General features: G+C 60.6%; 1 protein-coding gene across 1 annotated transcript; it reads left to right on the top strand.

Moving 5' to 3' along the window:
* Positions 1-3,729: 3,729 nt before the first annotated feature.
* On the top strand, positions 3,730-10,226 carry LOC136007040 (general transcription factor IIH subunit 4-like; the record flags this gene model as incomplete). Its single annotated transcript, XM_065664979.1, is given in 12 exon segments — positions 3,730-3,827; positions 5,365-5,461; positions 5,572-5,660; positions 6,434-6,492; positions 6,495-6,541; positions 6,695-6,763; positions 7,977-8,060; positions 8,830-8,962; positions 9,118-9,248; positions 9,438-9,485; positions 9,593-9,671; positions 9,861-10,226. Coding segments are annotated over 12 exon segments (1,107 nt in total), but the record flags the coding sequence as incomplete, so codon positions are not given.
* Positions 10,227-12,932: the final 2,706 nt, after the last annotated feature.

Raw genomic sequence — 12,932 nt, 5'->3', positions numbered from 1 at the left:
TCGTAAAACCCAGTATAAACCAGTACAAACCAGCATTACGACAGTATAACCAGCACAGACCAATACAGACTCATTGACACCAGTACAAACCAACCCGCACCACACACTCCAGTGCCCCCCAGCTCACCCCAATGCTCCCAGTTGCCCCCAGTGCTTCCCAGTTGGCCCCAGTACCCCCCCCCCCCCCCCCCCGCCGTGTCCCAGCCCCGTACCTGCCCCCCGGCTCCCCCCAGGGCCGCTCTCTGCCTCCTCTCCCGCTGCCTCCTCTCCTTGTACTCCCGGTCCCGGAGCCGGCTCCGCTCGGGGGAGCCCCGGGGGGGGTCCGGGGCCCCGGGGGGGACCCCGCAGCACCGGGCCCGGCCCCCCAGGGCCGCCCGCAGAGAGCGGGGAGCAGCGGCGAGGACCCGGGACAGGGCCGGGGCCGCCATGGAGGGAGGGCACTAGGACCCCGGCGGGGTACGAGGAGCCCCGCTCACGTGACACGCGTTACCCGCGTTTACAGTGCAGGGGGCGTGGCCAACGGCGCGCCGCATGGCGGGAAAAGGAGCGTGGCCTCGGTGGTGGTGGTGGTGGGGGGCGCGGTGAGAAAGGGGGAACTTGGGGGGCAGAGATGGGGGGCACTTGGGGGGACAGAGATGGGGGGACTTGGGGGGGCAGAGATGGGGGCATTGGGTGGGAATTGGGCAGAAATGGGGGAAATGGGGGGGACTTGGGGGCAGAGATGGGGGGCAATGGGGGGGACTTGAGAGGCAGAGATGGGGGCAATGGGGGTGCTTGGGGGCAGAGATTGGGGTCAATGTGTGGGACTTGGCAGAGATGGGGCAGTGGGGGTGACTCGAGGGACAGAAATGGGGGTCAATGAGGGGGACTTGGGGGGCAGAGATGGGGGCAATGGGGGGGACTTGTGGGGGCAGAGATGGGGGCCAATGGGGGGGATTTGGGGGGCAGAGATGGGGGCAATGGGGGGGATTTGGGGGGCAGAGATGGGGGGCAATGGGGGGGACTTGGGGGTCAGAGATGGGGGCAATGGGGGGGATTTGGGGGGCAGAGATGGGGGCAATGGGGGGGACTTGGGGGGCAGAGATGGGGGCAATGGGGGGGATTTGGGGGTCAGAGATGGGGGGCAATGGGGGGGACTTGGGGGTCAGAGATGGGGGGCAATGGGGGGGGACTTGGGGGGCAGAGATGGGGGGTCGCAGCCTCACCCCGCCATCGCTCTGCTGCCGCTGACAGGAGCTGATTGAAGGGGGGGGGCGATGGAGGCCGCGGCCTCCCCCCCCCGGCTGCAGCGGGGGCAGCTCCAGTGCAAGAACCTGCACGAGTTCCTGCGGGGCCTGAGCCCCCCCGTCCTGGACCGGCTCTATGGGCACCCCGCCACCTGCCTGGCTGTGTTCCGGTGACCCCCCCCCCGTGCACCCCAATAGCACCCATGGGCACCCCAATGTCACCATGGGCACCCCAATACCCTGTATTGGTCCCTGCCCCCCCCCATGCATCCCAATACCCCCCCCCGGGGCACCCCAATATCTCTTATTGGTCCCTGACCCCCTCATGCACCCCAATATCACGCATGGGCACCCCAGTACCCCTTATGGGTCCCTGACCCCCCATGCATCCCAATACCCCCCCAGGGCACCCCAATATCACCCATGGGCACCCCAATACCCCCCCCATGCACCCCAATACCCCCCCAGGGCACCCCAATATCACCCATGGGCACCCCAATACGCCTTATGTGTCCCTGACCCCCCCCCGTGCACCCCAATACCCCCCCAGGGCACCCCAATATCACGCATGGGCACCCCAGTACCCCTTATGGGTCCCTGACCCCCCATGCACCCCAATACCCCCCCAGGGCACCCCAATATCACCCATGGGCACCCCAGTACCCCTTATGGGTCCCTGACCCCCCCATGCATCCCAATACCCCCCCCCGGGGCACCCCAATATCACCCATGGGCACCCAGTACCCCGTATTGGTCCCTGGCCCCCCCCCATGCACCCCAATACCCCCCTCAGGGCACCTCAATATCACCCATGGGCACCCCAATACCCCCCCCATGCACCCCAATACCCCCCCAGGGCACCCCAATATCACCCATGGGCACCCCAATACGCCTTATGTGTCCCTGACCCCCCCCCGTGCACCCCAATACCCCCCCAGGGCACCCCAATATCACGCATGGGCACCCCAGTACCCCTTATGGGTCCCTGACCCCCCATGCACCCCAATACCCCCCCAGGGCACCCCAATATCACCCATGGGCACCCCAGTACCCCTTATGGGTCCCTGACCCCCCCATGCATCCCAATACCCCCCCCCGGGGCACCCCAATATCACCCATGGGCACCCCAGTACCCCGTATTGGTCCCTGGCCCCCCCCCATGCACCCCAATACCCCCCTCAGGGCACCTCAATATCACCCATGGGCACCCCAATACCCCCACCCAGGGCACCCCATTATCACCTATGGGCACCCCAATACACCTTATGTGTCCCTGACCCCCCCATGCACCCCAATACCCCCCCCGGGGCACCCCAATATCACCCATGGGCACCCCAATCCTTCCCCCCCCCCCCCCAGGGATGGTTTTTGGACCTCCCCCCCCATATCCCATGGGAGGTTTTGGGGTGCCCCTGGCTCACCCCCCCCCGTACCCCCCCATCCAGGGAGCTGCCGCCGCTGGCTCAGACCGGGATCATGCGGATGCTGTTCCTGGAGCAGCCGCTGCCGCAGGCGGCTGTGGGGCTGTGGGTCAAGAAGGAGCACAGCAAGTGGGTGCTATGGGGGGGCCATAGGGTGCTGTGGGTATATTGGGGGTCCCTTGGGTGCTGGGGGGGGGCCATAGGGTGTTATGGGGGGTATTGGGGGGTCCCTTGGATGTTGGGGGGGGCATAGGGTGTTATGGGGCATATTGGGGGGTCCCTTGGGTGCTGGGGTGGGATCCATAGGGTGCTATGGGGGGTATTGGGGGTCCTTTGGGTGCTGGGGTGGGGGGATCCATAGGGTGCTATGAGGGGGTATTGGGGGTCCTTTGGGTGCTGGGGTGGGGGGATCCATAGGGTGCTATGAGGGGGTATTGGGGTTGAGGGGGTCCCTTGGGTGGTGGAGGGGGTATTGGGGTTGAGGGGTCCCTTGGGCGCTGGGGGGGGGGGGATCCATAGGGTGCTGCGGGGGGGTATGGGGTTGAGGGGGTCCCTTGGGTGCTGGGGGGGGGATCCATAGGGTGCTATGGGGGGGTATTGGGGTTGAGGGGGTCCCTTGGGTGCTGGGGGGGGATCCATAGGGTGCTATGGGGGCGTATTGGGGTTGAGGGGGTCCCTCCTATTACACCCTAGTTTACTCACTCTGTGTCCCCCATTACCCCCCTGTGACCCCCATCACCCCAAGTTACCCCCCCATTACCCCCTCTGCCCCCCATAGCCTCATCACCCCAAGTTACATCCCCTTACCCCTCCTGCCCCCCATTACCCCCATCACCCCAAGTTACCCCCCATTACCCCCCTGTGACCCCCATTACCTTCTCTGCCGTCTATTACCCCCATAGCCCCCCAGTACCCCCATACCCCCTTTACACCCCAAGTTGGAGGGGGGGGAGGTTTTGGGGGGCTCCATCACCCCCATAGGGCTGGGGGGGGTGTGTTTGGGGGTCCTGGGGGGGTCCTTAAGGCTTCCCCCCCCACCCCGTGCGTAGGGAGCAGGCGCAGAGCCGGGAGATGCTGCTGGGCTGCGGCTCTGGCACCCCCCACACGCTGCCGGGGGGGCTGCCGGCGTGGGGCTGCACCCCAGCTTCAGGCACAACCTGCGCCTGGCCCTGCTGGGGGGTGAGTTGTGGGGGCAATGGGGTAATGGGGGTAATGGTAATGGAGGTAGTGGGGGCAATGGGGCCGATGGGGTAATGGGGGTAAGGGGGGCAGTGGGGGTAATGGGGGGTAAATTGGGGTGACGGGGTTATGGGGAGTAATGGGGGCACAGGGGTGTAGTGGGAGGGTAACTTGGGGGGTGACTGGGGGCTATGGGGGTAATGGGGAATAATGGTCACAGGGGGTAATGGGGGGCAGAGGGAAGTAATGGGGGGGGTAAGTTGGGGTGATGGCTATGGGGGGTAATGGGGTATAATAGGGGGATGTAATGGGGTAAAATGGGGGGTGTATTGAGGGTATAATGGGGGTGTAATGGGTATAATGGGGGGTGTAATGGGGTGTAATGGGTGATTGGAATGGGGTATAATGGGGGGATGGAATGGGGTATAATGGGGGGTGTATTGAGGGTATAATGGGGGGGTGTAATGGGGTATAATAGGGATGGAATGGGGTATAATGGGGTGTAATGGGTTATAATGGGGATGGAATGGGGTATAATGGGGTGTAATGGGCGATGGAATGGGTTATAGTGGGGATGGAATGGGTATAATGGAGGGTGTAATTGGTGGAATGGGGGATGGAATGGGTATAATGGGGGGATGTAATGGGGTGTAATGGGGGATGGAATGGGGAATAATGGGGGGGTGTAACGGGGTATGGAATAATGGGGGGGTGTAACGGGGTATAATGGGGGTGTGTAATTGGGTGGAATGGGGGAATGGGGTATAATGGTGTAATTGGTGTAATGGGGGATGGAATGGGGTATAATGGGGGGGTGTAATTGGTGGAATGGGGTGTAATGGGGGGGTGTAAGTGGTGTAATGGGGGATGGAATGGGTGTAATGGGTATAATGGGGGAGTGTAATTGGGTGTAATGGGGGGATGCAATGGGTATAATGGGGCGTGTAATTGGTGTAATGGATGGAATGGGGTATAATGGGGGGGTGTAATTGGGTGGAATGGGGGATGGAATGGGGTGGAATGGGGGGGTGTAATTGGGGATGGAATGGGGTATAATGGGGGAGTGTCATGGGTATAATGGGGGTGGAATGGGGATGGAATGGGTATAATGGGGGAGTGTAATTGGGTGTAATGGGGGGGTGTAATGGGGATGGAATGGGGTATAAGGGGGGGGTGTAATTGGTGTAATGGGGGGGTGTCATGGGGATGGAATGGGGTATAAGGGGGGGTGTAATTGGGTGTAATGGGGGGGTGTAATGGGGATGGAATGGGGTATAAGGGGGGGTGTAATTGGTGTAATGGGGGGGTGTCATGGGGTATAATGGGGATGTAATGGGGTGTAATGGGGATGGAATGGGGTATAATGGGGGAGTGTAATTGGGTGTAATGGGGGGGTGTAATGGGGATGGAATGGGGTATAAGGGGGGGTGTAATTGGGTGTAATGGGGGGTGTAATGGGGATGGAATGGGTATAATGGGGGGCTTCTGTGTTACAATGGGGGGGTTTGGGGCTCTCGGTGGTGCCTTGGGGGGTGCAGGGGCAAGGCCTGGTCGGATGACACGAGCCAGCTGGGGCCGGACCGGCACGCGCGGGACGTGCCGGCGCTGGACCGGTACGCGGAGGAGCGCTGGGAGGTCAGCGGTGGGGGGGGGGGGGGGGCATATCCATCACCCTCCCCCCCCCCCCATACCCAATACCCGGGGGGTGACCCGAGGTCCTGAACCCCCCCCCCCCCCCGTTTCAGGTGATCCTGCACTTCATGGTGGGGTCCCCCAGTGCTGCCGTGAGCCAGGATCTGGCCCAGCTCCTGATCCAGGCTGGGCTCATGAAGAGGTGAAGGGGGGGGGGGGTCCTAAAGGGGTTTTGGGGGGTCCTAAAGGGGTTTGGGGGGGTTCAAAGGGGTTTTAGGGGGGTCTTAAAGGGGTTTGCGGGGTTCTAAAGGGGCTTCAGGGGTTCTAAAGGGGTTTTGCGGAGGTCCTAAAGAGGTTTGGGGATCCTAAAGGGGTTGGGGGAGTTCTAAAGGGGTTTTGGGGGGGTTCTAAAGGGGTTTTGATGGGGCCCTAAAGGCGTTTGGGGGGGGTCCTAAAGGGGTTTGGGGGGTTCTAAAGGGGTTCTGGGGGGCCTAAAGGGGTTTGCAGGGTTCTAAAGGGGGGGGGGTTCTAAAGGGGTTTTGGGGGGGTCCTAAAGGGTTTTGGGGGTTTCTAAAGGGGTTTGGGGGGGTTCTAAGGGGTTTTGATGGGATCCTAAAGGCGTTTGGGGGGGTCCTAAAGGGGTTGGGGGGGGCCTAAAGGGGTTTGGGGGGGGCCTAAAGGGGTTTGGGGAGCTCCTAAAGGGGTTTGGGGGAGTTCTAAATGGGTTTTGGGGGGTCCTAAAGGGGTTTGTAGGTTATTAAAGGGGCTGGGGGGGCGTTCTAAAGGGCGTTGGGGGGGATTTTAAAGGGGTTTGGGGGGGTCCTAAAGGGTTTTGGGGGAGTTCTAAAGGGGTTTTGGGGGATTCTAAAGGGGTTTTGTGGAGGTCCTAAAGGGGTTTGGGGGGGCTTCTAAAGGGGTTTGGGGGGGTTCTAAAGGGGTCCTGGGGGGGGCACTGATGTTGGGGTCCCCCCATAGTGATGGGGGGGACGCGCCCTGCATCACCTCGGCCGGGTTCCAGTTCCTGCTGCTGGACACCCCCGCCAGCTCTGGTACTTCATCCTGCAGTACCTGCGGGGGGCAGAGGTGAGATGCACCCCCCCCACACACGTAAAGGGGATCCCCCCCCACATAAAGGGGGTTCCCCCCCCCCATAAAGGTGGTTCATCCCATCCTCCCCTCAAATTGGGGTGTCCCCCCCCCCCTTCCCAGTGCTCCATTGATCCCAGTTCAATCCAGGCGCGGGGCATGGACCTGGTGGAGATCCTGTCCTTCCTCTTCCAGCTCAGCTTCTCCACCCTGGGCAAGGTGAGGGGGTGTTGGGGTGATCCCCCCCCATCCCCATAGATATTGGGGTGACCCCCACCCCATCTCCATAGGGTGTTATGGGGATCCCCCCCCCTTGGCTTGGTATGGGGGGTGACTGGGGGTAGTTGAGGGGTAACTGGTGGGGGGGACGACTGGGGGGACACTGATGTAACTGGGGGGGTACTGGGGTAACTGGGGGGGTAATGGGGGGGGTATTGGGGTAACAGGGGGTACTGGTGTAACTGGGGGGGTTAATTGGAGGGACTCTGGGGTGGTACTGGTGTAACTGGGGGGACACTGGTGTAACTGGGGGTAACGGGGGGGTAATTGGGGGACACTGGTGTAACTGGGGGGTACTGGATTGGGGGGCACTGGTGTAACTGGGAGGGTACTGAATTAACTGGGAGGGCACTGGTGTAACTGGGGGGGTACTGAACTGGGAGGGCACTGGTGTAACTGGGGGGGTACTGAATTAACTGGGAGGGCACTGGTGTAACTGGGGGGGTACTGGATTAACTGGGGGGGCACTGGTGTAACTGGGGGGGTACTGAATTAACTGGGAGGGCACTGGTGTAACTGGGGGGGTACTGAATTAACTGGGAGGGCACTGGTGTAACTGGGGGGGGTACTGGATTAACTGGGGGGGGACTGGTGTAACTGGGGGGTACTGGATTAACTGGGAGGGCACTGGTGTAACTGGGGGGGTACTGAATTAACTGGGAGGGCACTGGTGTAACTGGGGGGGTACTGAATTAACTGGGAGGGCACTGGTGTAACTGGGGGGGTACTGAATTAACTGGGAGGGCACTGGTGTAACTGGGGGGGTACTGGATTAACTGGGGGGGCACTGGTGTAACTGGGGGGGTACTAGATTAACTGGGAGGGCACTGGTGTAACTGGGGGGGTACTGAATTAACTGGGAGGGCACTGGTGTAACTGGGGGGGTACTGAATTAACTGGGAGGGCACTGGTGTAACTGGGGGGGTACTGAATTAACTGGGAGGGCACTGGTGTAACTGGGGGGGTACTGAATTAACTGGGAGGGCACTGGTGTAACTGGGGGGGTACTGAATTAACTGGGAGGGCACTGGTGTAACTGGGGGGGTACTGGATTAACTGGGGGGGCACTGGTGTAACTGGGGGGGTACTGGATTAACTGGGAGGGCACTGGTGTAACTGGGGGGGCACTGGTGTAACTGGGGTGCCTGTGCAGGATTACTCTGTGGAGGGCATGAGCGAGTCCCTGCTCAGCTTCCTGCAGCACCTCAGGGAGTTCGGCCTCGTCTTCCAGAGGAAGGTGCCATGGGGGGGGCACGGGGGGGGGGACACAACATGGGGTGACCCAGGGGGATATGGGGGTGACACAGGGGTGACAATGGGTGCCATGGGGTGACCCAAGGGGGCTACACACGGAAGGGCACAAGAGGCTCCAGGCCCCCCTCAGGGGCCATAAATTGCCCCATCCTTAATGCCACCCCGTTCTTCTTCTGCCCCCTTTGTGTCCTCCCATTAACCTCATTACCCCCATTGCCCCCCATTACCCCCATTGCCCCTATTACCCACAATATGCCCATTACCCGCAATACCCTCATTGCCCCCCATTACCCTCATTGCCCCTATTACCCGCAATACCCCCATTGCCCCCCATTACCCTCATTGCCCCTATTACCCGCAATACCCCCATTGGCCCCCATTACCCCCATTACCCCTATTACCTGCAATACCCCCATTGCCCCCCATTACCATTACCCCCATTGCACCTATTACCCGCAATACCCCCATTGCCCCCCATTACGGCTATTACCTGCAATACCCCCAATGCCCCCCATTACCCCATTGCCCCCCATTACCTGCAATACCCCCAATGTCCCCCATTTACCCCATTGCCCCCCATTACCCACAATACCCCCATTGGCCCCCATTACCCCCATTGCCCATTACCCCCATTGCCCCCCATTACCATTACCCCCATTGCACCTATTACCTGCAATACTCCCAATGCCCCCCATTGCCTCCCATTACCCCATTGCCCCCCATTACCCCCATTGCCCCCCATTGCCCCCCAGCGCAAGTCCCGCCGCTTCTACCCCACACGCTTGGCCATCGCCTTGGCCTCGGGGCCGTCGGGGACCCCCCCGGAGCCCGGCGCTCGTGGTTTCATCCTGGTGGAGACCAACTACCGCATCTACGCCTACACCGGTGGGACCAACCCCCAATGGGGGGGCGGGGGGGGGGTACCCCCATGGCATTGCACCATGGGGCCCCTGTATCCCATTGTGCTCCCTCCCTGCATCCTGACCCCCGTATCCCCGCTCTGTTCCCTGTTGTTCCCAATGCACCCCCCCTACCTGCAGACTCGGAGCTCCAGGTCGCCCTCATCGCCCTCTTCTCGGAGCTCCTCTATCGCTTCCCCAACCTGGTGGTGGCCCAAGTGACCAGGGACAGCGTCCAGGCTGCCATCGCCAATGGCATCACCGCTGACCAGGTACGCGGTGGGGAGGGCACACACACACAAAGGAGGTGGATGAGGAGGTGCTTCGGGGGGTGATGGGGGTCTCTTGGGGTGCCCTAGAGGGGGAATGGGGGGTATTGAGGTGCCTGGCAAGAGGGTGTTGGGGTTCCCCATAGGGGGGTATTGGGGTGCCCCCTTTAACCCTTTACCCCCCCCCCCCAGATCATCCACTTCCTCCGTACCCGAGCGCACCCCGTCATGGCCAAGCAGGTGGGTGCCTGGTCCATTGTGGGGGGGGGCTATAAAGGGGGATATCCATAGTTGGGGGGTCCCTATGTCCACGCTGCTGTTTCCCCCCCACAACCACCCCATTCCAGACCCCGGTGCTGCCCCCCACCATCACCGACCAGATCCGCTTGTGGGAGCTGGAGCGGGACCGGCTGCGCTTCTCCGAGGGTGAGGCACCCCGAATGTCCCCCCCCCCCAACCCAGTATCCCTAAGGGTTGGTGATGGTGACACCTCCCTTTAAGCCCCCATTGGAAGGTGACATCCCCTTGGGGTCCCTATGGGGCGATGGCGTCCCCCTTATAGGGACGCGGCCACCCCATGGGGGTGATGCTGACCCCCCCTTTTGCTCCATCCAGGGGTCCTGTACAACCAGTTCCTGTCGCAGGTGGACTTCGAGGTCCTGCGGGACCACGCGCGGGCGCTGGGGGTGCTGGTGTTCGAGCACCCGGGCCGGCGGCTCATGGTGGTGACCCCCGGCGGGCACCCCGATGTCAAGCGCTTCTGGAAGAGACAAAAGCACAGCTCATAACATAGGGACCCCCCCCTTACCCCTGCCCCACACACACACACAGGGCCCTTGGTTCTTGTGGTCCCCCAAGGATGGAGTCACCCCCGAGAGGAAAATGCGTTTTATGGGGAAAAGTATTATTTTTTTTGTTAATGAAAAGGGTGTTTTCTAGGGTTTTTTTTTTTAATAAACCCATCATTTTGAGGAGGGAAAAGGAAGTTTTGAGAATAAACCTGGGTTTAGCTGGAAGCGGAGGTTTGGGTGGGAATAAAGGGAGGGTTGTGATGGCGGGGTGGAAATAGGGCTTTTTGGGGAGGAAAATGAGTTTATAATGGGTAGAGTTGGGGAAAAGTGGATTTCTTAGGGCGTGACTTAGGATAAATCAATGGATTTGATCAAAACCACGCTTTTAAAGGGCAAAATGAAGCCAGGGCTGGGTTTTGCCGCCGCCTCCCGCCTTCTGTGTCTACAGTCCCGTCTGTGGGCAGCCCTTTGGGTTGAAGAAAGAAACAACGGGTGTTTTTTGGGGCGAAAAAAAGGGGTTTATGGCGGGGTTGAGGGAAAAGGGAATATTTCCCAACGCATCTTGGGGGGGAGATACCGGATGCACAAACCAATGCCACCAGAACCGCAGCAGCATCTCCAATGGCTCCGCTGCGCCTGCCTCCTGCCTTATATAGAGAGGGGCCGGACGCGGTCGAATCAACCACGGGGTCTCAATCAGGTCCGACCCTCCCTGCTCTCACCAGCCTCGTGTGCCGCCGCAGGCTTCAATCAGGTCCGACCCCGCCTCGCTTCGCCTTCCCCCAGCAGCGCTGGGTCCTAAAGCCCGACCGCAGGGCGTCGAACCCCGCAATGGGCTGGGCTGAAGGGGCCTTAAAGCTCCTCCAGCTCCAACCCCTGCCCCGGGCAGGGACCCCTTCCACTGGAGCAGCTTGTTCCAAGCCCCTGTGTCCAACCTGGCCTTGAGCACTGCCAGGGATGGGGCAGCCACAGCTTCTCTGGGCACCCTGTGCCAGCGCCTCAGCACCCTCACAGGGAAGAGCTTCTGCCTAAGAGCTCAGCTCAGTCTCCCCTCGGGCAGGTTCAAGCCATTCCCCTTGGCCTGTCCCTGCAGGCCCTTGTGCCAAGCCCCTCTCCAGGTTTCCTGCAGCCCCTTTAGGCACTGCAGCCTCCTCTGGGCTGGCTCCAGCAGCTCCACATCCTTCCTGTGCTCTTGCCCCGGAGCTGGACGCGGGAGGCAGCCTGGAAACCCCCGGAGCTGCTGCTCACGCTCTTGGGATGCAGCCCAGGACACGGGTGCTTCCCGGGCTCCATCACATTGAGCTTCTCCTCACCCGACACCAAGTCCTTCTCCCCAGGTCTCATCACCGCTTTCCACCCGGTACCCAGTGACACGGCCTCAGTGGGGCAGGGAGGCACCATTCACACCCCTTTCCCCTCTTAATGACACCCAGGGGTATCAAAGAAAGCAAAGAGCGGCTTCCCAGTGATGCTCCCATTGGGATGGCTGGAGTCGAAACCGGTCCCAAAGGGGGATGACCCATTGGTGCACACAAAGTAACCCAAACCCGTCTGCAGGCAGCACTCTGCATTAGACAAAAAAATAATGAATGCTTTCTGGGGTGAAAAGCAGGAATTTCTGGCCGATTCGAGGGAAAAGGATCTATTCCCGGACACATTCACTAGGGCAGAAGGATTCTAATGATTACAACGGCTTCACTACAGGGGGCAGAGCTACCTGCCGCTTACACCCACCACCAACCACGCCCCCACCAACACCACCTCTATTAACGCAGCTGCAGCCGCCGCCCGCCTTATATAGGGAGGGACCGGACGCGAGCGAATCAACCAGGGGGTCTCAATCAGGTCCGACCCTCCAGGAAAGCACCAGCCTCTGGTGCAGCCGCGGGCTTCAATCAGGTCCGACCCCGCCTCGCTTCGCCTTCGCCCGGCGCCGCTGGGTCCTAAAGCCCGACCGCAGGGCGTCGAACCCCGCAATGGGCTGGGCTGAAGGGGCCTTAAAGCTCCTCCAGCTCCAACCCCTGTGTCGTGGTTTAACCACGGTCAGCCATAAACCACACAGCTCGTTCACTCAATCCCCCCATTCTTGCCCTCCCTCTGCTCCCAGAGGGACGGAGAGGAGAATAAAAAAGAATGCAACTCCCATGGGTTGAGAACAGTTTAGTAACTAAGGTATAACACAAATCACTGCTGCTAACACCAATAATAATGATAAAGGAAATAACAAGAGGGAAGAATACAACACCTCAGCAAAAGGTGAACAATAACTCACTCCAATCCCCCCAGCCGAGCACCGACCGATACCTCCTCCAACCCTGCAGTCCCAGCCCTTCCGGGTCACTCTCCGTTACATCCTGGCCATGCCGTGCTGTGGTATGGATACCTCTTTGGTCAGTTTGGGTCAGGTGTCCTGTCCCTGCTTCCTCCCGGCCTCCCCTCCTCCCTGGCAGAGCAGGAGGCTCACAAAGTCCTTGGCCAGACCAAACACCTGAGCAGCAACTGAAAACATCGGCGTTATCAGCGCTGTTCCCAGGCCAAAAAACCAAAACACAGCACTGCACCAGCTACTAAGGGAGGAGAAAAATGACTGCTACTGCTGAACCCAGGACACCCTGCCACATTGAGCTCCTCCTCAGCCGACACCAAGTCCTTCTCCCCAGGTCTCACCACCGCTTTCTGCCTGGTAACCAGTGACACGGCCTCCAACGGGAGGGAGGCACCATTCACACCCATTTACTCTCTTAATGACACCCAGGAGCACCCCAGAAGGCAAAGAGCAGCTTCCCAATGATGCTCCCATTGGGATGGCTGGAGTCGAAACCGGTCCCAAAGGGGGATGACCCATTGGTGCACACAAAGTAACCCAAACCCGTCTGCGGGCAGCACTCTGCATTAG

Source organism: Lathamus discolor, unplaced genomic scaffold (genome assembly GCF_037157495.1).
Source record: "Lathamus discolor isolate bLatDis1 unplaced genomic scaffold, bLatDis1.hap1 Scaffold_89, whole genome shotgun sequence".
Classification (NCBI taxonomy): Eukaryota; Metazoa; Chordata; class Aves; order Psittaciformes; family Psittacidae; genus Lathamus; species Lathamus discolor.
The sequence above is the reverse complement of the archived record's forward strand: the minus strand, read 5'-3'. Positions and strand labels throughout refer to the sequence as shown.